General features: G+C 45.0%; 1 protein-coding gene across 1 annotated transcript in view; it reads right to left on the bottom strand.

Moving 5' to 3' along the window:
* Positions 1–1699: 1699 nt before the first annotated feature.
* The window catches only part of AKAP13 (A-kinase anchoring protein 13), a 200941-nt gene continuing 174723 nt past the window's right edge, over positions 1700–27917 (bottom strand). Inside the window, exons 21-42 of the mRNA XM_082291019.1 lie at positions 24449–24620; positions 21194–21261; positions 20656–20722; positions 19336–19468; positions 18281–18393; positions 17588–17734; positions 16742–16992; positions 15991–16116; positions 15769–15886; positions 15027–15275; positions 12769–12845; positions 11242–11423; positions 11079–11161; positions 10562–10741; positions 9682–9846; positions 8507–8575; positions 7553–7623; positions 7009–7053; positions 5800–5850; positions 4994–5443; positions 2947–3259; positions 1700–2153 (exon numbers count right to left, since the gene is read on the bottom strand). Of these exons, the coding sequence (XP_082147145.1) occupies positions 2104–2153; positions 2947–3259; positions 4994–5443; positions 5800–5850; positions 7009–7053; positions 7553–7623; positions 8507–8575; positions 9682–9846; positions 10562–10741; positions 11079–11161; positions 11242–11423; positions 12769–12845; positions 15027–15275; positions 15769–15886; positions 15991–16116; positions 16742–16992; positions 17588–17734; positions 18281–18393; positions 19336–19468; positions 20656–20722; positions 21194–21261; positions 24449–24620 (3180 nt within the window). The 3' untranslated portion in view covers positions 1700–2103. The remainder of the gene's footprint in view (positions 2154–2946; positions 3260–4993; positions 5444–5799; positions 5851–7008; positions 7054–7552; positions 7624–8506; positions 8576–9681; positions 9847–10561; positions 10742–11078; positions 11162–11241; positions 11424–12768; positions 12846–15026; positions 15276–15768; positions 15887–15990; positions 16117–16741; positions 16993–17587; positions 17735–18280; positions 18394–19335; positions 19469–20655; positions 20723–21193; positions 21262–24448; positions 24621–27917) is intronic.

Here is a 27917-nt window from a genome sequence, read left to right on the forward strand (position 1 = left end):
TTGGTAAGAAAACAAAACAAATAAACAAACCAAAAAAAAAAGGGGGGGGGGGGGAAGAGAAAAAAAACTCCAAATCATTCCCCAAACAAAAGCAAAAGTAAAAAGAAATAAAAAAATAAAACCAAGTAAACTTTTTTAAAAAAACTCTTTCAGATAAAATGAAAGATAAATATTTTTGCAAGCCCTGCTTGCAATTAAGAACAAGCACCAAATAATATTAAAAAAAACCCCCAAACCTCAACCCTTTTTCCTTTCTTTTTTTTTCTCTTTTTCTTTTGAGTCTTAATAGTGTAGAGAGCTTCCAAAGCAAGCAGGGTTCCTGCACCAAGACAGCCCAGCCCAAGCATCCACCTCACCATCAATGCTGCTGATGCTCGTCAGCACTCACTAACTCTGAAAACTGCTGCGGGTCACCAGCTCGTGACAAGCCTGAGAGCAAACTGAAATCAAACAATAGTGCAAAAAGAGAAATGATTTGTTATTTCAAAGAAAAAAAAAAAAACTGGTAGGAAAGGAAATGCACCTGACAGCTTCAAACTCTGAGCAAAACCTTGACCTATTTTGAAGCTGGTAACCATTTACAAATCCACTCGGGTAATTCTCCTGACAGGGATTGGAAGAAAGGTGATTTTTGAGAAAAGTGTGTCTTTTTGCATTTCTCCTCCCCTGCCGAACACATCCCTGTGTTCAACAACTGTACAGACACCCCACAGCTGGCACAGCAAGAGCTGCCCTCGACCCTCCTGTTCTGCATGGACACTTCACCCCAGAGGCCAAAGGGACATGCTACGCTGGACTCCAGACCTGTCCCACAGGGGTTTGTCCATCAGAACCTTTTTCTCCCCAAAAATGGTTCCCAAGTGCCCAGTATTGCACAGCCATAGGGACAGGAGCCATCTCCTTGGAGCTTGCCCCGCTGCCCCACAATGTCTCACTGACCTGCTCAGACACTGCTGCTCTCACTCTGCCTCAGAAATGAGCAGGACAAGTGAGAAAATCCAGAGAAACAGAAGCCAAACAGTAGCACAAAAAGCAGGCTAAGAAGAATACAGAGAACAGAACAAAGATCCCTAAAAGCAGATTTTCAGCCATCCCTCCACTAAGTCATTAGGCTTATATGGGGATGTCAAATGCAACTGGAGATCTCTATTCCAGCAAAAGGATAATCTTTACTTTGGGGATGGGAGGAAGTGAACTGGAGCTCAAACAGATTGTGTAAAAAAATGTTGCTTACTGTTGTTCCCATTTGAACACTGTCTGTTCTGGCTCCCTGGGATTGCCTCACCAGCCTACCAAAATTCTCTTTTCTGTGCCATTTTAAATATACCCAGTGATGTCCTGCTTGACTCTGAAAACAAAGTTTGACATTTAATTCCTCTGTCCTGCAGAAATAGCTCAGAATGATTTTAAATTTTATTTTTTTATCCTCTGGGTTGTTGCTTCTGAATGCTGTTACTGCTTCCTGGTGTAAGGTACCCTTCTGAAACCAAACAGCCCCTATCCCACGAGCACAAAAGGGGTGTGCAGGTCACTCGGTTCCAGTCGGAGCAGTAAGGGCAAGATATTTAATATCTACACACTCCCTGAAAGTCATCAGGTATCATCTATCCCCACGGGTGGACCTGGGCTGTAGGGACTGTAAGCATATCCCAGTGGATACATAGATACATATATGTATATGTACAGTATATCTATATATGCCAGTGTGTACGCACCATTTGTAGAGTCCTAATCTTTTGCTAAATGCTTGGTTTTGGTTCTTTTCCCCAGTACAGGGGAATTTGAAGGCACAGACCCCTTAAGGCTATATTTTCTCATCCTTTAGCAGTAAGAAGAGACAGACAACATCTATCCCAATCCGTTTGACCCCAGGTTTGCACAAGGAGATGGTCCTGTGAGCCATGCAGGCACAGCCTCTGCAGGGAGAATTCACCCAAAACCACAGGAGAGAGGCCCTTATCCACCACTTAGCAGACTTCAGAACACGTTTTATTTAAAACCTCCAGATGCTTGTCCAGCGCAGGCACCAGCCACGTGCTGTGTCACAGGCAGGGAGATGTCCACGGTGCCAATGCCACGAGTGACCACTGCAACAGTCCATGCTCAGCAGAAGATCTCCTCACCCTCTGGAGGTGCTTCTGACGAGTGAGAATCTGCAGCACCCAAAAACAACAGGTGGGAATCACTACGGGAACATGGGGATACAGCAGGCAGAGTAAAATGCCTGGAGCCTCCAGGGGGTCCGTGTGCACAGAAACCCCGCTGTCTGCCAAATCCACTGGGTTCCTTAAAGGATGTTCAGTTCCCTTATGAGCTACCATGAAATTACACCTTGTAATGGGTGAGATTTCCTGTGCACAAGCTGGAAAACATCAGTGAGCTAGCATGAATGAAACCGGTCATCCGAGGGCATGTGATCAAATTTCATGTGGGTCAGAGGTTTGAGCTGCAGCTCTGAGTTCCTAAGGGGATGCAGAACTACCAGACAAAAAAAAACTGCATGGTTTTTTTCCAAACAAGAGCTTGAGGGGAAGGGAAAGGCCACCAGAAGGCTTGTGGGTATCACTTCCAAATTACCACAGAGCTAAAGCAGACATCAGGAGCTGCAACAGCCAGGAGCATCCCAGCAGCAGCTCCTTCTGAAAGGACAGACACTGAAGCAGAACATTTTCCTCCTTGAAGCAGAGAATCCAGCCCATGGGATAGGAAAGGGAAGAAGCAGAGTGTGTCCCTCTGACAACCCCAGGGGCTGCAGAACAGGCAGAAAAGCCCATGGAAAATCACTTCAAGCTGGGAACTCCACTCAGAACAGCTGGTCTTCCCCATCCCTGCGTCACCATCCTCATTTAAAGCCAGACTTTGTGGCTCCCACAAGTTTTATGGCTGAAGGAAAACAGCCAACTTACCAACCCTGAAAAAACACCTGTGAGCTCTCCTGACACTCACCAGACTGTTGGGAGCGATGTCCCCTGCCCTTTTTCTTCTTTTCCTTCTTCTCCTTTGGTTTGGCTAAACTGAAGAGGCGAGTAGGCATCTGGGTCTGTTCCTCAGCTGCCTTGTTAGTCTGGTTTGTTGTGCTAAGCAAATGGAAAGTGCTTTTCTCTTTGTGTGTCCTTGAAAGACTGTTCCTTTTGGGGGAGACAGACAGTTCTGCGTCAAAGTGCCCTTGTTTAGGAAGGGAAGGGCTCTTCTGTGTGGAGCATTCATCGATGCTGGACTGGGAGGAGACTCTTGCAAGTTTCTCATGTAGGTTTGATACCTAGAAAGGAAAAGTGTTTCCTGAAATAGGCTAGCACAGAACATGGATAGAAACAGTGTGTCCCAGACCACTCACAGAGGTTGTTCTTGTGAACATCCAGCCCATTCACCAGGTAAAACGTTGTCCCCATCCAGGCAAAGTAAAGAGAAAAGCCCTCTCTGTTCAAGATGAAGAAATGAGGCATACAAAGAGTAACACTCCACTATCTTTTGCTCCTACATGTACTATGCTATGTATCAACAAGCCAAGGGCAAATATTCTCTAAGATCTCAATAGCAAGACTCACCCTGCATCGTTTGCACACACAGATGGTGGCAGGAGGCCAAGGAGCAGCATGCCTCTTTGGGAATGAACGCCAGCACACAGCACGGGAGCACCATGTGTCAAAGGAAGCCTTCCCAAGCAAAAGATGAAAGCAAAAGCATTTTTCCTGATTTTTTTTTTTTTTTCCTAACGGCTGTCTCAGGATGTAATTGAGCTTGCACATTCAAAGGGAAGATCAAAACAAGCCCAACAAAGCTCGACTGAACCCTCTATTAATAGCTCTGCAATGTCAGTCAGATACCTGCCTTGAGAAGGTGCTTCCTTCTCCTAAATCTCTCAGGCCCTGCAGGCATTTTACCTCTCAGCCTCTCCCACTGCATCCATGCCCCCTTGTCTACAAGTGCTTGGAGCTGGAACAGTTTCACTGTCTGCTTGGAAAACTTCTGGCTTGATCAGGGGCTGGGTGGGAGGGAGCAGGGCCTCCTCTGGTGATTAGCTTTTCAGAGCTCACTGCTCAGCTCCACAATTAGGCTGTTCAGGCACCCAAAATCATTTCCATTCTGCAATGCAACATTTATAAACTAATTCTGCTACATCTCTAAGCAAATTACAATCAGAATTAGTGAGTTATGAACAAACAAATGATCAACAGGCTTAAGGATTAAATTCAGCCCGTGTTTTGCCAATGATGCTTATTCTCCATCACACTGCTGCACAGTTGTAAAGAATTAAACCTTAGCTTACTGAAAAATGCCCAAAGCAGGATCTGTGTGTGGGTTTTTCTTTGTGGTTGTGCGCAGCCAGACACCAGAAGCCTCTTCCAGCAGAGCTGGGGACTTCTGCTCACTGAGCCACAACTGGACTGCAGGTGCTCTTTTCAGGACAAGGGCAATGCCGTCTCTTTGCTGGATATGGAGAATGCTTTTGGAGATGGATGTCAGCATGCAAACAGCCTTGCTCTGCAGTTATCAGCCTCACAGGTGATTTTTGGGACAGCTGGAGGCTGCAGGTTACCCACAACGCTCAGGCTGTGTCTGACAAGGATGTCTCCTCTGCCTGACCACTCCCCAGAGCTCTCGTGGGGCGAAGGCCAACATCAGGCAGGGTCAACCTCCTGGGATTGCCTAGGGCATTTTCCCTGGGAGCCTGCCACCTCCTCTCTGCCATCCCACAACACACAGTCAGGGACATGGGCAGAGCTCAGGTTGCCCAGCACTGGCCAGGCACCCCCAATACACCATGAAGCACCAACACTGGCAGTCCCTCAGCAGCTCCAGAGGTGCAAAAAATGCAGCACTGCACATCACATGCAAGGGAAGAGCCAGTTTTAAATACCAGGCCCCACATGTCTTGGGCTGGGCTTCCACCAGCTGTGTGCCCTGTGAGGGGCACACAGTTCACCCAGGGGTTGGCTGGGAGCTCCCTGCAGGGACCAGCTTCCCTGGGAGCCTGGCTGTTGGCGTAATTTACCTGGTTGTGGTCAGACTCCTGCCGCATTTGAGCAAATCGCTCCACGTCCTGCTTGAGCTGCACCTTCTCCCTCTCCAGCTGCTTCTGCGCCGTGCGGAGCCTCTCCAGGTCGAGCTGGTAGGCCGCCTTCTTCACCTGCAGCTCCTCCCGCTCCCGCTCCAGCTCCTGCCTCAGCCTCTGCACCTGCTCCTCGCGCTGGGCCAGCTGGGCCTCCTGCTCTGCCAGCTCCTTCTCCCGGACTTCCCACTCCTTCTCCCTCCTCCGCCTCTCCTCCTGGTGCTGTGTCTGCTGCTTCTTCAGGTTGGCCAACTCCTGGCGCTGCTTCTCCAGGTTGCGCTGCTTCTCCTGCTCCAGCAGCGAGTTGGGCCGGAAGAAGCTTCGGCTCAGAGCCCTCTCGCTCAGAGCCAGCTTCTGGTCCTCGATGTAGGTGTCCTGCTGCAGCACCACACCCTGGGAGAGAGGAGACAGAAATCACTGCAGCATCCTCTCTGTGGGAAGAGGCCCATCCCTGAAAAACTCAGGGTGCTGTACTGAACCCCTTCTTCTCCCACCAAACTTGCAGCCCAGCACTGCTGCCTGGCAGCTGGGTTACCAGAGCATGCTGGCAAAGCATCTCCCCCAGCAGCTTCCCAAATTCAGGCCAGCACTGGTTCTCTAAGGCAGCAGCTCATTCCCACAGCCTGTAAGGTGGCCGTGGAGTGTCCAGCCATGCAGGGATGTGACAGGAGAAGGGGAGACAAGGGGCAAAGCATGACTGGCAGCTCAGGCAAGCAGTGTGTGGGGGCAGGGTGAAGGGCTAAGCCTACCTGCAAAGCACTGAGCAGCTTATGGAGGCTGGTAATAGTTTGGAGGACCTGCTGCGAGAAAACAGAAGCGCTGCTGTTAGATCTCACCGAGTGCTGGGTACGTGGACAGCACCCTCTCTTGCTCTGTGTCCCACCAGTGGGTCTGACAAACTGCACAGCCATCCCTCTGCACCCTGCTTTTCCTCACTCTTCCCTTGCAATGACTGCATCACCCCCCAGTACACCAGTACATCCCTTGGACATCTTCCAGAAGTACCTGGCATCATCTTCCTCCCTTCCCTAGCTGTCAGTGCAGCAGAGGAAGGAACATCTGCATAGGTACCTCATGGCACACAGCTCATGAGAAGTCCTGAGTTGCCTCTGCAAACCATTTCCCAAAGCATCAGCTTGCTCAAGAACAAGCAGAATAATTGGGATGAAGCCCAGAAGTTCACTTAAAAATTTCAGGGAATATATTCCAAGGGGCGAAAAAAAAAAGCAATCTTAAAATAGATGTGGACTATTTGTACCCTTCTCCCCCCAGCTGACCCATACAAGTCCCACTGCCACCAGGCAGAAAAGCTGCACTACAGCAGGCACACAAGTGCAGCAGGTGTGTTCCTGAAGGCTTTCTGAAAATACAGAAATGCAAAGACCTCGTGCATCAATACAGAGCAAGCTACTTTGGAGTGATGTCGTATCCCTAAATTTAGCCTAGCTAAAAATTTCTCTGAATCTCTCATATCCTACAATTAATTTTAAGAAGAATAAAAAGCACTTCAGTATTTGCAGTAGTGGAGTGATAGCCAGTATTAAGAGAACTGCTTCTCATTTTGTCATTAATGCTAATTGGGAGTTATGAATGTGTATCAAAGGGAGAATAGACATCTAATTGCCCCAATTCACTGCACCTGCAACATGAAATTAAACTCTCTCTGTCTGCAGATGCACAATAAATACAGCCTTGTGCATCCTGGTGGTAATTAACCCTTGCTGCCTATAATCAGCACATATCATCTTGCTGGCAAGCAGATGACAATCAGTGAATTCCCTGTCTAAACATCCAAGGTTAAACAAACAGATGACACAGTGGGTTCAGCTTAATGTATTTAAAAGTCTTGATGTGCTTCAGCAAATTAAATGTGTTTTCTTCTACATTATCACCTATTGAGACAAATTCTCTAGCCACTTAAATGAAGGAAACAGCTGAGCAATGGAATCAATTCTTACCTCATTATTCCTTTTCAGCATGAACATCAAATTAGCATTTCCACCCTGTGACAAGATCACAAATTTAATATGAGGACAATGAAAAATCCCAGTAAATGTCTTCTGAAGCTGAACTAATGACATATCCATTAAACACTCCCCTCCACCTTCCATTTTGGGAGAATTCATGCATTTTTTTAGGCTCCTTAGAATCATATACAATGAAGTGTTAAGTAGGTATTATTTTGCAGTTATGTGACGCATTGATCCCCAGAAAGAAAAGATGCAAGGTTGTAGCTGACCTCATCATTTCAATAACAATGCATAATGAAACATAGGCTTTGGCTGACCCACAGACAGATGGTAGCTAACCTGTGCCACTAAGGAGCACAACTGATTCGCAGTGGTTTTCAAGAAGGTGGTTTTGGCCGCATATTTCACGTCTTATTTTTAACTTATTAGGATGTATCTAATTGTCAAGAAATTTTCAGGCATTTTTCAAGGCTAGAACTATCACTCCTGGAATCTGAATTCAGTGGTAGCAGATGCACAAACTAAGCTGTACCTTCTTTAAAATGCTGTCTGACTCTGTTCTCCGAAGGTCCTGAGCATCGTCGCCTTCATCTTTCGCTCCACCTAAAGGAAGAAGCCAGCATTGACATTAGTTATTCAACATTTTAAGGCAGAGATGAACTTGCTAAAGTCTGAGAAATTTAATACAGGAAACTCACCATGTTCCACAAAAGCGGACACAGAGCTCTTGACATTTTAACTAAAAGCATTTGAGCCCTAAATATACGGAACACGTCAGCACTACCAGAAAAAGTGGATGTGAATTTAGATTAGGATTGGCTTTGGTTTCAGAGAATGTGCTGATAAATTCGGCACACTGCTATTAACTGGTGCTCTGTCTAGCCCCTGCACTGCTGTCTGCTACCACAGAATACTTGCTGAGAAGACATGAGGCAGCATAAGAGCAGATGGAGGACGATAAGAGAATCATATCAGGGTATATTATTGCAGGTATAGTTTCAATGCCTCTCTTGTGCAAGTTAATTTACATCTGGGTCAGATACCGCTGTGCAACACCCTGTGTAATTCTATGCTAACAATTTATCATTAACCTTAGCTATCAGATACCTGGATCTTCAAAGGGACACTGGGCTTCTCTTTCTAACTTGCCCCCGGATGGCTCATATCAGTGCTCCTGAGCAGGACTGAATGGACCTGTGAGGACAGGAGGGCTCTGACCCTCCCCCTGTGCTGCCCTTCTGCTGAAAAGGAGTCACACAGACCTTCCATCCTCTAGCTCTTGCCAAGACTCTTGTACTCCCCTTGCCAGCTGAGATGCAGTCCATGGGGAAAACCCTTCCTTCTCCCACTCTTAAAGACAAACAACTTTACATACACCTGATTCTGCAGCAGCATGAAGGACACCTGGTGCAAAGGCCCTCTCCTCCCCCCACCCCTGAGGCTGGCTCTGCTATTAGAGGCTGATCCTCCAGGCCTCCTAACAGACCTGCTCTCCTGCGCCACATCCTGGGACCTTCCACCTCTCTGCAGGAGGAAACTCCTCCCTTCTGCTTTGCTGGAGGGGACAATGAAGGGGTGTCAGGTTATAAGCCTTGCCCAAGGTTTCACAGGTTGTGAACAGAAGAACTGAAGATGAATGCCAGGTTTCATACCTCCTGGGCAGAACAAATAGGCCCTGCATTCTTATCCCAGAATCTCCCAAGACCCTAAAACTACTGAATTAGAATCTAATTCATAAGAGGCTATTTCTACAGAAAACTTAGATCTGGGCAACAGCCTGAGGTTGTCCCATTCATCATTGCAACAGAGAGAGGCACAACCCTCAACAAACCCCTCCAGTGCGAGTATATTTGTCATCATGATGACAAGGCCTGTGGAGGGCTTTGCAGCTCTCCAACAGAGCTGGGAAAACCTCTACATAGTTCTCATGTCTGACTGTCTGGAGCTAACACTGCTCCTTTAATGCAGGAGGTCAGACGAGGTCCAATGATCCCAGTGCTGAGACAGACACTAGCACAGCAAAACTGGTTGTATTGGGAGTGCGAACGAGACCACAGAGAAAGGAATTTGAGGACAAGGAAGTTTCTGATGACTAGAGCAAAGAAAGAGGGCATTGGGAAGCAGCCAACTATGCAGCTGAAATAAGTAGTCACGCATTTCTTTGGGAGAGACCTAATTGCAGGAATAATACATGCAGATGTAGGTGCAACACAAATGCATAGAGAGCAGAGACAGGGGAGAAGGTGTTTGATTCAGCAATATCCACATCCATTTGTAAATGCAACAGCATCAGGCTCCTGCTGAGAAGAAAAGTGCAGAACAAAGAACAGAGCTGTAGATTTTACAATAATAACATGAAGAAACTAATTTATTGAGAAGCCAAATGCTTTTATGTGGCATGTAAGTAAAATAGCAAGTATAACTTAGAGCACAGAGAGGAGTGCAGAGTTCAGATGTTTAACCCTCATGTGGCCACAGGTTCTCAGCTACCATCACCCCACCTGTACACAGGTTTTTTTCCTAATCTGTGATTTAATCTATCAACTATTGTTGGAGAGGAGTTGTGAAACCCAAACCACCAGTTGAAGTCCTTCTGAAGCAAGAGGATATGATGACATGTATTATTAACAAATTCTGATGTGCACACATAGAACTACTCACCCTTGGAGGCGTTCATCTGATGACTGTCAAATCCTCCAAAAGTTTCTGCCCTTCTAGGGAGTGAGATGGGGCCAACTCCTCCCTCCTGATCCATGGCAGTGCTGCTGACCTGCTGTCCAAGAGCAGTGCCCAGGCTCCTGTTCACCAGGTCTTGCAGCAGTTCAACTGAGAAAAAGCAATGATGTCTCTGTTAAAGCCCACCGCAGGTTTCTGAGCTATTTTCATCCCTGCCTGAACTCGGGTTAGAAATTCTTTGCTGTACAAAGAATCTAGGTTTCTGTGACAATGATATGAACAGTACACACTGCCCCTGCAAAAACTCAGTCTGTCTCACCACTAACTCCAACTTTTGGAGCTCTGCACAAGCTTACACCTCCCTCTCTTCCTCCAGGCAACCCCAATGTGCTCTGGCAATGGCATTTAATAGTTTTCAACCTCTCCAAAGATCATACTGGAAAGCTGCCTGAGTTTCCACCTACCCTTGCCTTTGTCAACAGAACTGCTTGTCCCTTGCAGGCACCACAAGCGCCTGCTGGAACCCAAGCCCCACCCTCACATCTTGCTGAGATTGAAGCACAGCAAAAGCCTGGATGGTCCAAATTTCAGACAAGGATAAATCCCATGCTGCTCCTGACCCCAAAGCAGGTTCAATGCATGGTTTTCTTTGTGCTGACTTTTCTGCCCTCTTTCAACACCCCCCAATATCTGGCTCCTTTCCTGATCCTCATGACCTGTCCCTGAGACAATACCAGGAAAAGCAGTTTCTCCTTATCTTGTTATACTGACAAAGAGAAGATGTCCCCTGCAGAACTGGTGTTTGAGAACTCAAGTTGAAGGGTGTGTTGGTTAATGTAATTTATGTGTCACCTGACTGGCTCACCTTCATTTATTGCAGTTTTCATGATGGCCTCTCCTTTTGGAGCCTCTTCTGTGTTGGCTCTGAAGAGCAGCCTGGAGCCTGGCATCTCCTCCTGCACAGAACTGTCTGCCATGTCCCGGAAGATCTTCGTCTTCTCCTCCAGCAAGATCAGGATCTGTTTATCCTTCTGCTGAAGTTGTTCTGTGGGGGTGAACGGAAAATAGGGATGAAGACAGAAAATAAAAGCTTTGGCAAGGAAACTTGAGCGATTCCTGAGATATTGGCCCCATCTAGTGGAGCCTGACAATATGTGCTGGGTTTGGCAGCACGACAGTGCCCTGGGCAATCTGGCACAGCAGCGGCACCCAGCAGGCTCAGGAAATAAATAATGCAAGGAAGGTGAGCTGCAAACCAGGACTACAGTTATTTGCTGGATGCAGGATTGAAAAAAGTCACTGTTCGATCATGAAACCCAACCCAAACACTCCCTTACATTTTTCCACACCTGTTCCCCAGCTCTGTTCCAGGAAGATTTTACCTTTCAGTCCTCTCACTTTCGCATCAGACAATTTCTTTTCAAACTCAGACTCACAAGGGACTCCTTCATCTTCATCTCTATCCCTGGACAGGAGACACGGCTCAATTACTACAGGAACACACCCAGTGCACCCCTGCCTCACAAGAACAGCTGGGTGTCTTACATGGTGTTCACGGTGTCCTGAATGATCTGTATCCAGCCATTACGCTCTTCTTTGGAGCTGGCATGGACTTCCACCATTTCGGGATCTTTTCCACCCATGCTGATCAGGAACAAACCCTTCTCTTCATGAGCCACTTCTCGTACAATCAGCTTCTTCAGAGAGATCACAGTGGATTTCTGGTCCTTCAGATGGAATGAAATGGGTAAGAAGGGTGACCGATGCTAGCTCCCAGATTCAAACTAGCATTGAAAAGGTCCCCAATAAACCATAGTGCTACATGTACTCTCAGGGTGTAAACATTTTCTGAACCTACCGGCTAACTAAAAAACCCAAATAATTTAAATGGGGTCAAACAAAAGGGAAGGCTCTGCTTTCCTCCAACATCTCTGTAGGAAAAGCAATTTCACCTCACTCCCTTTCAAGAAAGAATTCATTTCAAATTGACTTTGTGGCTTTGTAAACTGTACCATATTTTGCTCTGAACCCATTTCCTGCTGCCCACACTCTCCCTGTCATTAATATCACAGCTCCTTGCACTTGGTGCAGCTTGCTAGCCTGCTTCACACTCAGTATCTTCACCATCTCTCTCCAGGATAGAGTAACACCTTGTTTTCAAATCCCACAAAACCTCTGCTGTTCTCAGAAGCTCACAGCTGACTCCTATGTGAGAACTCATGTGTGAGATGATGTTCACTATGTGCTATGGTCTCTGTGCCATCAGCCTGCTGGGTTACAACGTCCCCAGGCTGCTCTGTCATCTGCACACGAGTCAGCCCCTTTGTGCATTGTACCACATGCTACAGCTGCGGTGATCTGGTTCACTAGCAGGACTTGTATGCAAATCAGCTTCCCCTGTGCAGGGCACTGAGCCCGTGCAGAGGGTTGTTGGAACTGGAATAACAAATTATCAGCTTTCAAAATGCTCAAAGAGTGGAAAGGTCACTAGGTTTAGCCAGTCTAGACCATGCCTGGAAGGTACATCCCAGCAGACTCCAGGTTTTCTTTAGCAGGTCAGTGTGCCCAGCTGTTTTCAGGCACCTACCCTCAAACCTAATGTTTTTGCTCCTGCACATTACAAATATATTTCTCTAACATTTCTTTTCAAGCTGTTCTGTTGGATTTACTGCCCTGGCATTTCACCTCACTGTTCCCCCCCCCAGCAGCTCCCAACGTATTCAGACATTTCCTTCTGCTGAGGTTTACTTTTACAATGCTTGCATTATGCCCTCACCCCCTCCCACCTCAGTCACTGCTCCAGTGTGCACAAATTGCAATGCACAAGTGTTTCGAGTGACAGGCAGGTTTTCAAGGCCAATTATCAGCTGTGCCAAGGAGCTGCAGGAAGGGGAGGTGGGGCATGAAGACATGTTTTCCCATCAAAAAGAACGGAGTCTGCTCAGCAAACAAAAATGTTCCGAGCAAGAAAATTAAGTTGTTTAGCAGGCAATGGCTGGCTTTGCTGCACAGCACAACATCACGGGTCTCTTATAGAGAAAAAGCAAGAAGGAAAGAAGGTTGAAGCCTTACCAGTGAGGCAAAGACGTACTTCTGGTCTTTCTCCTGAAGGAACACGAGCGTGTCAGAGAGGAGAACAGCCTGGACTTCTGCAAAAGAAGAAGCACACCAGTGGAGTATAACCACACAACCCACCCCAGAACAGATGTAATTCTTGTAGTAACACCAGTGTTGGGGAGCAGCAGGGCTGGTTCTGCAAATCCTGGAAGCAGGATCAGCCTCCAGTTAGCAGGAGGAGCAAGGGCAGTTCCTGGAGATGCCAGGTCAGGTTAGCTCTGAACCAGCTTTGCATTAAGCAGGACACATCAGCTCCAGGGCATGCTGCAAGATTTGCTCTCATCCATCAGAGCAGGGGTGCTCCTCTCCAGCCACATGCTCACTACCAGTTAAGACATGGGCGTAACAGTGAAAGCCAGAGACAGTTATTCAATAGAAGCTCTGTTTTCTCAAACAATCAATATTTTTGCCCTCAAGCAAAATATCTGCACAGGAAGTTTTGGGTTTTATGGTTCTCTTGATGAGTGGCTTGCAGGGTGTAAATTATCGTGCAATAACAACATTTGTCAGCTACAGTTTCTTTCCCAGGAAATACTGACTTCAGGAGCCACCAGTAATTCTGCTCTCAGACAAACACAGCTCCAAGGGGAGCCTGCGTGAGACACAGGACCTGGCTTTCTTTCACAGGAGAAGGAAACACAACCTCAAGCCAACAGAAGATTTTAAATCAGTCTTTTCCCAGAGTACACGTAGAGCCTTCCAAGTCTCCTAATAACATATCATAAAGTTGCACAGCAACTACCAAGTGTAATGCCCCACCCAGACCCCTCGGTACAAAGAGGTTTTGTGTAATATACTTGGGAAATCTTGTGACAGAAAGGAAGTAAACCAAAAACTTAAACCATCCCATGGGTAAATCCTTCCAGTCTGTTTTGGGAAGACAGAATCCATTCCAGATAAAAGAACCACTAAACTTTAAGCAAAGCTGCAAAATGAAATCCAGGCTCGGGGAGGTTTGAAAAGGTGGCATTTGACTCCCTTTTCTCTGTTCCATGCACTTTGTGAGAGGGGAAATACTAAAACGCTTTAAATGTAAGTTTATCCTATAATTTTCAGTGCTCCATTTCAAATACCACAAAATAACCTGAATATGTGAATGATCTACTCTGTCCCTGGGTCTCCAGCCTGCCTGCAGGGCCTACCCTCACTGGGAGTTTGCACTACAGACATGTTTGCGCATTTCTATGACCAAGAAAGGCAAATGGAGCCTGTGCTTATCACGATTTCACAACAGCACCAGAACTTGCTTCATCCACCATCTAAAGGCAGTAGTAGTCTCGGGTGCCTAGAAATCATCTGTAAACTTCCTGCTTCAAAAACCTCAAAATAAATCATACCCCATTTGGAATTCCATGTTATCACCACCTCCCTGCACAGCACGGCATCAGGCTCCCAGGCCCCATTCATGCCCACAGACCGTAATTTAATCAGCTAATGCTGCAGGGAGGAGGGGAAGCCCAGCCTTCCTGCCAAGCCTGAGGCACAGCCCTGTCTGCTCTTACTGCTACTGTGGTCCCAGCTGAAGGATTCCTTGGGAGATTTAGTGTTTAATTCAGTGGAGAACTTCAGTGCACAGCACCTCAAAAAAACTTCTTCCACCTGATAACAAACCAAAAGCAACTCAAGGAAACACTGACCCAATAAGAGGCAGCTGCAGGGACACCAGAGCCTCTCCTGAACAGTTTGTGTCAACAGCTCTAAAGGTTCAAGAGCAACAAATGCCTCGGACATCTCCCTGGATCCCAGTGAAACTGGGATGGCACTGCTGCAGCCCTGCTGCAGCCCTTGGGGTGAAGGAAGGGCCTGGGAAGCTGAGGCTGGGTTCCAGATTTAGCCAGAACAATTCCTGGAACTGTGGCACAGGCACGGAGATCTGACTCTGTGCTCTTGGCAACTGCAGCCCCATCGTGTCCTCCTGGCCCAGAGCATCCCACAGCAACTCTGCTCCTTGGCTGACACACTGAAGTGTCACTGCCACCAGAGCCTTTAGCAGGCACACAGCCACCAGGAAGAAAAGCAGCTATCTATTGCCCCAGAACCCACACAAGGAATTGGAAATGCAATGGGGGAGCAGGGGTACAGCAAGGGAAAGCTGTCACAATCTGTCAAAGCAGAAGAATAAATAAAGGGTGGAGGCACCAATCTGAGGACTAATCCTGCACCCAGAGAGGGTGTGCTGCTTCCTTCCATAGCAGAAGGCAGGACAGTCTTACCTTTTAACCGGCCAGCTGCATTCTTTAGTGAAACAGGCCCATCTCGGATGAGTTTCCGATGCCTCAGATCCTCTCTTGCAAACATCTGGCCACTCTTCATCCTCATGATGGACTTGCTGTCCGTCCGGTTGTAAATCTCCCCAAGACGCATTTTCTTTTCATAATTGCTGACTTTGCTATTGACTGCAGCAATCACATCTTTAATGAGGTTTAATGACTGAGTCAAGTCTTCATGCTCCACTTCATTTTCTTTAAAAAAGAAACAGAAACATCTTGATTTGACTTTGTGCAGTCTGGCTTCCCAATTTTACTTCCTTCCTTCCTCTTCTCCCAAGTTCCCACATTATAACTTTTTAATACTTAAATGAGACATTTTTCCCCATTAAAGAGTTTCATAAGAGCTTTTACATATACATGGTTGATGCTGGGGAATATTCCAATATACTTTGTATATGAGACAGTATAGATCAAATGCACAAATTAGCCACATATTTTAGCCATTAGCAAAAAAAGCAAACCCGGAGACTTTGGAGCCTAGGCATGTTGCTCCATAATTAGCTAAATCAAGGTACCTAAACAACTAATCCTAAATGGAGGTATGGAACTGAGTGATCTCGTTGCAGTGGTGTGAGACAACAATGGCTCGATTAGCTGGTAATAAAATCTGCTTCAGCTGTAAAGGATCCAAAAAATTCACACTGGACAAAAACCACGTGCTTAGAATAGAGGAACTGGTTCCTACCTTTGGTGTACTGCAGTATCCTTTGTAAAAGGACCGGGTACTTTGTGATTCTCTGTGTTACCAGCAAGATACATTCAGGGATCCCAAGACGCCTCACCAGGGAGCTGCTCATTTTTTTCTAAGGAACAAAGATGAAAATTTCAGTTCTACAGCAAAACACTCCCCAGAGTGCAGAAAGGACATGCTTTTTCCATTGGCTACGTCTGTTCTGCCAGGTCCTACCTTGACAAATGCCTGAAAGCGCTTGTCCTTTGAGTAGAGATCTTTGAAGTAATTGACAGCCTCGTTGTGATGCCCGCAGAATTTGCCGTACGTTTTCTTCATTCGCTCAGCGTTCTCCCCAGAAAACTGCAGGGAATGGGACACACAGCTCCAACCTGCACTGAGCTCCTGGGGTGATGTCCCAGCAGTGCCTGCCAGGCTCTCAGAAGAACTTGATCAAATCAAACTAGTCCAAAGCATCCTCAACCATGCAAGCAGATGTCTAGAAAGTAAAGGGCTGATTTTGGGACTTCACTGAGCTCACACCTACAGCAAAATTTGGGATTCCACTCACAGGGCTTAAAAGACAACCACAAAAATTCAAGACAGACAAAAAGAAGACAGAAGCTGTGGATAAAGAAAAATAAAATGACCCACCCCGAGTTAAACACCAGGTCAGTAATGCAGCCAAGAAACACACTGGGCATATTTTGCTGTGAGCTCCTGCCTATGCTCCAGGCTGTGGTCAAACTGTTTTGTGCCTGTCACTGAATGCTTCTCTTTCCCAGAAAACGAACTAAATTCATTTTCAACAGTGGACCTTCCTCTGAAAGAGCAAAAAGTGCTTCAAAAAGCAGAGGCAGAGATTTTTATGTGTGAAGAGTAAAGGTGCCATCAGCTGTGTTTATCTGACAGGCACAAACAGGAGGGAAGGAAAAGCATCTGGCTTTCAGCTGTGTTCTCAGAACTGCAAACATTTTCCAGCACTTACTTGATTCACTAGGATGTCACCTATCCGCCTGATAACAAAGTTCTTTTCACTTTTGTCTGCCAGTGACTCCTTCTTCCTTTCCAGAATCCGCTGGAAAAACTGACTGTGGATGTGCAGCAAGTTTTCCAGGCAGGGAAAGATTTTGTCCACAACCTGCTGATCGTACTGCAGCTCCTTTAACATGGCTGCACTGTACACGTCGTTCATGATCTTCAGGGTGCGGACGTGGTGCATTTCTGTCTGCATTAGCTCTGGATAGGATGAGGACAAGAGTTCATTGGTTACCGCACAAGGAAAAGCTGCCATTAGAAAGCTTTTCCAATAACTGGGTTTCTCTAAGTGGCTCCAGAAAATTTCATGTCAGGAATTGTAACATCAGTCAAGAGCTTCATGAGTGAGAGAAACGGGGGGGAAGAGGAGTCTCACAACAGAGAGCTTTGGATGTTGCTGCTGAGGTCTCACCTTCAGCCCTGGTACCTTCTCCTTCCTAACACCTCACTGCCAGCCTCCACATACCCCACTTTTGCCATACAGGATGGCTCCTGAATCCCTCAGGAAAAGACTTCCTATCTAGCTCCTTGTGCTGCAACCCAATCTGAAAGTCATCAGCAGATAAATGAGGAGAGGCAATTTCTGGGTTTTTTTGATGGCTTCTGGATATGTGAAATGCAGAAAGATAGCTCTCACATAATGCATTATGTTTCTAGGAACTTCAGGAATGAGAGTTTGGCTTTTGAGGAGACCAAAGCAATGTTCCTATTCACCTGCCTAAAGCTTCCCAAATCCATGTGAGAACATTAAGGAGCTGTCTACAGTGAGTGTAAAGTGAAGGTGCAGATGTCTCACCATAAATCACATCTTGCCGTTTGACAACATCTTTGTATTGCTGCTGTAGGAACTTGCTGTCCACTACTTGGCTCCAGGACTCTGCTTCCAGCTGCTTGGAATCTAATTCCAGGTCTCCCATGAGCTGTCCTTCATTCATGTCTGCACCTTCACAAAGCAATGTAAGTGCCATTAACTTGTCCCATTTGAGATTCCTGTCTAATTATTTAGGTTTAGGCTTTGTCAGTCCCACCACAGACATCACACACATTCTCCTTTGAGAACACAAATGATCATATACCACATAAAGACTAGTTATGAAAAACACTTTTAAAGGTTATTTCCTAGTTTCCTGTTCACCATTTTCACACAGACCAAATTCCAGCTCAGATAATGTATTCTTAATCTGCAATGCAACGACATTGCAGTTAAATAAAAAACCACAACAGAAGAGGAAATGTTTGTCCCTGAGCTAAATTCCAAGCAACTCAACTGTAACTAAAACCTTCTAAATGTTTTTCTGTAATTCAACAAGCTAAAGAGATTATTATGTGGGGCTTTGTTTTAGTTTATCATAATAATATTCTAAGATTAAAATAAATGCACTTTAATTGTCCATTATAAAGAAAGACACTTGCTGAAAATGGATTTTCTGTTTCTGGAAAGCAGCACTGAGACCTTCGTTTTCCTATAAATGCCATGGAGATCTCTTACCTTCATCAACCAGTGACTCCATGGATTCATTAACCCGGCTGATTTTATGTAAAGAGTCTGTTGACTGCGACAGGAATTTCCAAGTGTGTATTAAGCTGTCATCGTTCCCAACTCTGCAGAAAAACAGAACACAGAACATTGTTTATGACAAAAACCCAGCCAAATGTACTTTCAGATAAGCAGAATAAATGCATTTTAAATATGAATTGAAAAACAAAGCCAGCACTGCACGATTACGTACAGAAATGTGCTTTTATGAGTTGTTTACTAACTACCCACTGGAGCTTGAGAAGCTGTAAGTGCTACAGTTCTGAGTGACGGTGCTTTCCATAAAGAACCACTCCTGAGGTTTTATAGTTTGGATAACTTCATTCCAGTCACGTCCCATCCTCACTGCCCTTGGAGCAAACAGTGCAAAAAAATGCAACACCAAAGGCTATACAAGAGTCCTTATCACTAGCTCTGAGAAAGATCAGAAAAATGGACTGAAATTAAATTCCCCATGAATAGCCAGGACATCCAAAGTGCCCAGAATATGCCAGGCCCTGCAACTGCCTCACATGTAGAACTGCTCAACATGCAGCTACAGTAGGGACCATAAATTAGATTTTCTTCTATGTTTTTTGTAATTAATTATGTATAATGCAGTCTAAAAACAGGAAGAGTGCAGCTCTGTGCCTTCACCCTCTTCTTATGGACACAAAAATTAATACTGTACCTGTGCTGCAAATGTGTGCTCAGTATCCAGCCCAAGGCAAGGGAATTTCTTCGTGGAGCCCAAAGCATCCCTGTGAAGTGGCCTTGAATATACCAGGCCATCTCAGCTGTGCCTCTGAACTCCTGCCATGACTAAACTAACCCAAACAATCTGATTGTGCAGAAGACAACTGATGGTATCATACAGAACACGGGTATTTCTGGTTTGTGATCCCTTTCACACCTTTAACACAAGTTGCAGCACGTGAATTTATTTTTAGTGAGATCTGTATTTCTTTATGTTGGCAGTGTCAGATAACACACACACACAGAGCCAGGTGTGGTGGGAGGAACCTCACCCTGCAATGTTCTGTATGGAGACACTTTTGGAGAGTGCTGTGGGCTGCTGTGATCTCCTGTTGAAGGTGGAGGTGACGGTGCTTTCCTCGGGAGCGAGGATCGCGGAGCGCGGGCGCTCCTTCGGCTGCGAGCCTGGAACGGAAGGGAGGGAGAACAGTCAGCCCATGCAAACACCTTAACCACTGTGAACTGGGATGATGATGACTTAAAAGGATCCAGACTCTAAAATCCACTGCCTTTTCTTTCTAGAATCACCCCAGGGGATTAGGAACAGACATAGGAAGGGAAGACCATCGACCCCTGTGCAGAACTCACTGCACTATGCTTGAAATACCCAGGTGGGATCTGCAACTCCAGAAACACACATGGGAAACTGAATTTAACTTTTTTGATAATTAATAACGTGTCACAATCCACCCTGTTGCATTTTTATTTCCCTGGGCCCATAGTCATATAAATCTCGCTGCTTCGGGTCAAACTTTTTGAGATGGGTTTCTCTTATCAGTATGTACCACAGAGAAATGATAATCCTGATTTCACTATACCCTCACGTACCTTTAACTAATCTGTTCATTTAATTCCAGATTTTTCCTTCTTCAGGTGCATTTCTGCTTTCTGGAGCAACACCTCTGAACTTCACGATAAATACCACAGTGAGTACAACTGTATCACATAGTGTGGTTCCATACAGAGATCTCCAAGCTATCACTTATCAAAGCTTACCACTTAAGCTTATCAAATCATGGCCCTGTAAAACCAGCTTGGGCTATTTCACACCTCTTCTTCACCCTTGGTTACACTGGGTCACTCTACAGTGCAGTGTATATCTCAGCAAAGTCAGGAACAGCTTGTCAGTATTCCTCCTATTCAAAATTAAACTTTCTATTTTGCCTGCCTCAAAGCCCAAGACTATTTAATTAAGACAAAAATAATTGTATTTTGAATCCTCTGCACTTAATACTCATGGCTGGATTCTTTCCCGTGTCAGACACCCCTGGACAAAGGGTGCATCTTCCAGATTTTGTGGCCTTAACAGCTATAGCCATTCAGCAAGCTAAAAGAGACAAGTAATTTTTCTAAATCTGAGATGATTTTACATTTGCTTAAAGTGACATGGACACTGCAGAAGAGGATGAACTCTGCACAACTTCAGTACAACTTCTGAAATCTCAAATATTGCTCAGCATGCACACAGGATGCTCTCATCCCTGCTTTGATAAAAGCTTATTTTCCATAATATCCAATATCAGTTGTCAGAACAGTTAACAACAGCAGATACAGACTACAACTCAAAGCAGAGGGAAAGGAACTTGTCTTACTTTTGTTTCTCATGGTTACTGTGGGTAACGAAGAGGTATCGTGTGCCTGCAGCATCCCTCTCTGTGGCTGAAAGAAAAATGAAATTCACTTTAATTTCTTCCTCCCTTCTCCCAGAAGATTGTGCCATACAACTAAAACAAAAAAAAGCTAATTTTTTGTCTGAATCTGTTCAGTGTATGTGTATTTTTAAATATATTTTTTATTTTCCCTGAATGAAATGGGCAAAATAACAGATGGAGAAATGTGCAGCAAATATGAAAATGTGAAAGTGATGACAATACTGAAGTGAACTGAAATCATAATTGCACAAACATTACTTAGCTTGGACAAGCAGGTTCCTTGCATTTGGGGCAAGCACAAATTCTGTGTGCTCCTCATACAAACAGTACATGTAACAGTTTTCATTATGTGAAAGCTTCAGCACAGGGGCTGAAGTTCTTTACAACAAGCTGGAAACTTTGTGCCATATGGTAGAAAGTTGTTTTATATCTGCATAAACTTTTTTGTTTGCTCAGTAGAGTAGATGAAATCCCTTACCTTCATTTTGACCTTTGCGCAAGAAGCAAAACTCTCCTTACAGCCTTTGTGAACAATTGCATTACAGTCTGTCAAAAAAAATCCCAAAAAACAATGAATTAAACAAAACCCCACAGAAAACAGGTCCGTTTTTGCTGTTTGTAATCTGAACTGTTCACTTTCACAGCTGAGAATTGTAACTTTCAGGCATCATTGTGGTTTACACAAGTAGCTACAAATTCTGAGAGAGAGGCTGCTTTCCAGGATAATTAGCCCTTTGTTTGTTAATAACATGGAATTTAACAGGAAATGCTGTTTAAAAATCAATGCAAGGTTGATTTGCCAGGGGTCTTAAATTAAAGAATAAAAGGAAAAAAAACTGATGGCGTGATTCCTCTGAAAGTAAGGTGGAAAGCAGAAGCAGGACACAGAAACAGAAACCAATTGTAGGGCCAATATTTCTCTGAAAAGACAAATACTGTTCTCATGAAGACAAGGGCTGTGAGATCTAGAAGACAGAAGAGGACAGGGAAATTCATTTATATGAACTCAGACATCATGGGTAAGATCTACAGCACAGAACCCAAGTGCTGCTGTACTACAGGGTTACCGGAAAAGGCAGCAGGAGCAGCATCTGTCAGGGACCATGCCTGTGAGGTTGGGACTTCCTGCTGGAAACTGGATTGAAATTCTGGTCCAAAACCACGACATTCACCAATGCAAAGACCACCATGCTTTAACAGCACCCTTTGCTGCATATTCATATTTGCCAGAGCAAAAGCTGGGTGGTTTGGGTTTTTTTGATTGGTTGTTTTTTTGTTTTTTTTTTTTTTTTTTTTTGAATACCCTGAGTCTGCCCATGATCTCTGCCAGCAGATTTCTGGGAAAGAAAGTTTTCAAAAATGATTCAAACTGCTTGTTTTTTCATAAGAATTGAGAACTGGGTTTGAGGCTTTAACTCTTTAGGCAGATGAAAGACCACAGCTCAAGAGGAGATTCAGTAGCTTAGAGAAAAATACTTCCCCTCATTCATGACAACACTAACACAGATAATGAACTGTATTTCACATGTATGCTACACTGTAAGTGTGAAGTTCTGAATTATTTCTTGTAGCACAAAGAAAGGAAAAAAATCTATGTCCAGAATGACAAAATATGCTCACATTTCTAGAATATCTTACATTTGGGACAACCCAATAAAAGCCAGTAATTCTGGTATTTTGACAGAGATAAGGGTAAGGCCATAGGGTGCTGCTATTCTGGCAATGTCTCACCATTTCCTGTGCAAGAGAAGACAGAACAAAGCAACCTGAAAGCTCTTGCAAAAACCCACAAGCACTATATTTTTCCAACCAAACAAGGAAGAGAAACAGAACCTGCTCCTGGTGCATGAAGAGAGGCAGTGAGACAATTCAGAATGATGAAATTCACACTCAAGCTTAGAAAGCCTGAAGGCAGCTCTTTAGTGTGTACCATTTGGCAAAAAATTTGGATTTTTTGTATTATAAAAAATCTGGTTGCAGGGACTTTATTCTTTCAATTCAACTCTTCAGCAAGTAGGAAGTTCCTCTAACTCCTCTGTGTCACTAGCATTAATAACTAAAACCCTCTACACCTTATTTTCTGCATCACTGATCATAAAAAAAATAAAAACCACAAGGCAGAAAGCTACTAAAAATTAGGCTTTTTTGCTCGTCCATTTGTTTCAGAGCACGCTCAATCTTTCAGCATTGAGCAGATGTTTCAGGAACCTGAGGGGCATCACTGAAAAGCTGAGACATTGATTTAAAATGATCCAGTGCTTTAAAAGGCATCAAGAAAAACTCATCTACAGGCAAGACAGAGCAGTGATGGTAGCACCAGCCTACAACAGCACAGGAATATCAGAGCTTCTGCTGCTGGTTATCCATCATTTCCAAAAGATGATCACCTGAGGAGGATTTTAAGATGCAAAGGGAGAAAGAACCACTCTCAGATGTGAGCTCCCAACCTAGGCCCTCACCAAACTTTTTTTTATGACATTAATTTTCTGGCCAATACAGAAAACTTACAAAAATTTTCCATTGCACCTTGAAAGTAAGGAAGGAACATGTGTGCCAAAACATATGACACTGTTGGGTTATTTTAACTCATTAGCATACAGAACATTAAACTGGGATCTATTTGATTTTCTACGTGGCTTCAGAAGCTGTTAAGAAAGTCAAGTGGGGAAAGGGAGAGGATGCATTTGAGAGCTTGTAATTGTTGATGGTTTACATTTCCCATCAGGCTGACACAGAGCATGTCTCAGACAAACAGCTCTGCTGAAATCTCTTCCAGGAAACTCAGAGGTGCCATTCGGGATTCAGCTGGCTGCTCCTTCCCCTGCTCACATCTACCAGAAGGAACGGAAGGCTCCAGCCTGGGAGCAGTTCCTGCAGTTGCTCTGACTCATTTCTAAGCCAGTGGAGTAAAAAATTACTGATAGTGAGGAGAGGAGAGCCTTTCCCAGTGAGCTGCAGTGGGAAAAAGACGTTTTTGTCTGCATATTCTATAGCTTTGGGTTGCTGCATGAACCAAGCAGCATTCTGGTCTCGACCACACAAACACCACTGACCTCATCGAGCTACAGGCATGAGAAACCATCTGATAAGAAAGGAGAAAAAAAAATCCCCAATCTGCCAGAAACCCTCAGTGAGGGTTCCCATCCTGCCTGCTCTGTGCTGCACGTCCTTCACACACTCACAGGTAGTTGTCATTTGACCTGTGATGCAATTTCTTGTACAAAGGGAGCAGAGGGTCAGTATTTCCTTTCTGCACCATGTGGTTCCCACTGTGGGTGCACCAAAGCAGTGTTTCAGAGAACTAAAGCAATACACCACAGATGGGTAGGACTTTTTTCTTTCCCCACTGGAAATAAAAGCCATGATCCAAGCCAGCTGTCCCTGTCCTCTGTCCATCTTAGCAAAGCACCTCAGCTCCAAGCCACTACATGCAGCTGAAATAACCAAAGTCCTCCTGACCAATAGAGCCCAACAAGGGGTAGAAAACCCCACAGCCTGCTGTAATGGCTGAGCTCAAGCTTAGGAAAGAGGTTTCAGGACACCTCCATGCATCCACAACTCATTTCAGTCCAGTTTCCACAAGGCAACACGCCGCTCCATGAATCACTGTCTCCAAAGTCTCCCTCCCACCTGACATCCGCAAGCAAAAGGAAAATAAAGTGTAAGGTTTGCATTTTCCATGCCAGATTCAATGAAAAATAAAAGGAAGGGGGGGAACCCCCCCCTGACTTACTTGCACAGTAGTACGAATCCTTATTGAAAGGCTTCATACAGTGGTAACAGGTTGCTTGGGCTACAACGGAGGTTGCAGTGAAGAGATGTCCATTTAACAGCTTCTTATCTTTTTCCTTCTCCTTAGAATCTTTGTCCTTCTCTTTTGTCTTCTCTTTATCTTTCTCCTTTTCCTGCCGAGACAAAATGACCAAAAGCCTTGTCACCTCGCAGAGGTCTCTTCCCTAGTTACAGATTGCTCAGTGTTTGCCTTTGGCACGGTGAGGACATCGATCGAGGTGCACCTGAACAATGGCCATGTGTCTGCACAGCTCTCCCTTACAAATGCCACTCACAGCCCCTGTGGAAGTGGATTTACATACTATCGACTCACACAGCTGTCTCACCACTGCAGATGAAACTGAGTCTGTTCTGAAGGCACCTATTTCCTTCTACCTTTGTTTTATAGTTGCTTGGTTTAACGACTTTACCTCTTTTCTTTCTCTTGGCTCTTAACATTTTAAATAAATTGTGTTAAACACAAATACCACACGCAGTGTGTATCAGAATTTCAACACAGTTATTTTTTAAGGCCAAACCATAAGGCTCATGATTCGCAGCTGCATTTTTAATGGAGAACACAAGCTCTTCCTCAGAGCCTGTATAGTCTCACTGCCAGAGTATTTCCACCTCTTTCCTTCCAACCAGAGACTTTTTCAACAGTTACATGCAACCCCAAGTAACTATGTGAAGCTTTTTGGCAAAATGGATCTTTTATATACTCTCAATATATGGCACCACAGAAAGGCTGAGGAACAACAGCAACACCATAAAAGACCTTCTCATCTTCCACAAGCCACAACTCAACCTCTGGGCTACTCAGCTTTGGAAAGATGACAAGCAAAGACAGTTTCTGCAACTTTTAGGAGCGTTTTTGCTTATTTTTCTATCGCTCCCTTAGACAGAAAATACTAAATACAAGAACTTTGAAACATTTTTCCCCGCACCCTTTCATGGATTTGGAATTCTTCCAAATAATTTTTAAAGGAAGCACCACAGAAAACCTCTGAATTTGAATTACAGTGACTCCTTGTCTTTCCAAGTACCAACCTACAACATGTTTACCATATTAATCAGCTCCAGGTCTGCACTTTTAAACTACTGTTGCAGATTTCCTGGCATCTGAAAGAGAAGCTTAACCAGAAACTGGTAAAGGCTTCTGTCAGCTTATCTTTGCATTTTGTTATTTATATGCCATGTGCCCTTTGCCTAATATTGTCATAGGCTGAGTATCAGGGAGCTGCAGAGCTGCCCATGTGAGCAACTGCCATGGAGTGGCTGGAAAAGGGATGGAGCTCTGCAGCCGCTGCAGGAAACTCTTGAGCCCTGGATGACACACTCAAATAATGAGTAACTCAGCCTAAGGACTCCTCTCCCAACACATCCCAGGCAAAATGCCAGTGCCGGAGTCTCCCTGCAAAGTGTCATAAACAGAAAGTCTATTTACTGGCCCCAAACACTATTTTGTTCTGCAAATAAGCAAAACTAGGAGTATTACCATATGGAATAATCCTGTCTGAAGCAGAAAACCTGCCAGAAAGAGTCTGTATTGCATCACATCTCCGCCTCCTCTGAGCCATCAGCCTGGCTCACCACCCCACGGAAACCTCCACAGCCCCATTTTCCATCCGCTGACCTGCCCATCTTTAACCATATCCAGCCTGGCACGGTTCAGGAACTGAAACTCTGCAGTTTAGGCCTGGGCTGATAGTACCAAGTTGATGCCTGGAGTTTTGCTCTACTGCCAAGCCTTGTGAAGCTCCAAGGGTAAAGAGCGCTCTAAGCTCAAGCTAAATCTTGTGACTCTCATGCTGAAAGGAGATTTCCCATCCTATACTTCAAACCGACCTGAAATGCACTGTGAAACCCAGCAATTCTGAAGTCTGATTTTAATTTCAATTAAAGCTGAACAACCTCAGGAAAAACAGGAAATCGGTACACCACTTTCAAGGAGGAAACAGCAAACTCCACACAGGGGCTGCCAGCCACTCCACTGAAGGACAAAGTCTCACAATGAGATTTTTTTCAGCTTTTTCTTTTTTCCTGTGGCAGTTACTGGAACTTCATTTAAAGAAGGACAGTAGAAACAAGACTATTTTTGTGCTCTTGGAGATGCCAGTGAGATCTGAAGCCCGGCTTTGTGGCTGAACCGACGTGCCAGAGCAGACACCACGACAGGTACCGCGGCACCGAATTAACACCGCACACCACAGCAGTGGATCCCGCTCCCCAGGAACCATGGAGCTCTTACCTCCCAGTGCTTCAGTCCCACCAGCCTGACTGTGATCTGAGGTACTTCTGAGAATCTATTCCGTTTTACCGACATCCTTCCCCCGGGGCAGGAGAGCTGCTCCCCACCAGGAACTGCTCCCCACTAGCCCATGGCGATGCTGGAGGCTGCAGCAGGGCCGGGGATGGAGGCACAGCACAGAGGAGTTGAGCAAAAGGGGGGGAGGGGCAGGACAGTTGCTGACTTCCTTAAAGATGATTTTAGCTACTTTGCTACTGCTTCATCTTGCCCTACCGTAGGTTCCACTGTGAAAAAAAAAAAAACCCAAAAAACCAAACCCATACAGGCAGAAAGGATGTGATTAATATTTTACAAGTCGCGAGTCAATACGAGACCACCTATTTAAAAGGTAGAGGGGAGTAAATCAAACACTCTGTGATGTTTGAGGTACAGAAAAAGTGAATTTTAACACACCTCAGTGTTGCTACATACTACTTCAGCAAACAAAGTGCTGCAGAAGTTGCCCAGACAGAAAGGTTTTGTGTGTTCGCACTCCTCCTGCTCTGCAGGTCACAGATATTCTGCCTCCTAATCCTTTCAAACGCTTAGAACTCCTACCATTTACCCTGAAATGCTGCTGCTGGCACAGCACTGCCTTATTACTGTGCAAGGCAAGGAAAAAGAAAAATTACTCATGCTAATTGTTGTAATTTCTCAGAAACTCTCGACCAAAATGAAAAAAATGAGGGTTTTCTCCTGAACTGACAAAGACAGAGCATGTTTAAGACTTTGCAAATGTGAATCAGGGAACTCTGCTAACAGCAACAGATTCACTGATAATCCCAAATAACACCAAGGACACCCCAGGCATGGGTAAATTCACATCAACTTCTACCAGTATCCCCTCCAGTTAATGCTCTAAACACCCCCTTTTTTTTTTAAGGGTTTTTTACCTAACACTCTGCAACATTTTCCAAAAGAGCTGTTGTCATTAGTAGGCTCAAATATGCTTTATTTTACTTTACTTCATCTCAGTAAACTGCATTTCTGAAGGTCTGGAGATCAGTAAAACCAAGCTGAAAAGACACTGAAACCTCCCTCCCTCCTGACAGCTCAGAAACCAACTTCCTTTGTCAAACTTCCTCTTTCAAGGTTTGTTGTTCTGTTGGTTTTAACTCTTAGCGGTTTTTCTCGTCTGTAA

Source organism: Coloeus monedula (assembly GCF_965178545.1).
Source record: "Coloeus monedula genome assembly, chromosome: 14".
In the NCBI taxonomy this organism is placed as follows: Eukaryota; Metazoa; Chordata; class Aves; order Passeriformes; family Corvidae; genus Coloeus; species Coloeus monedula.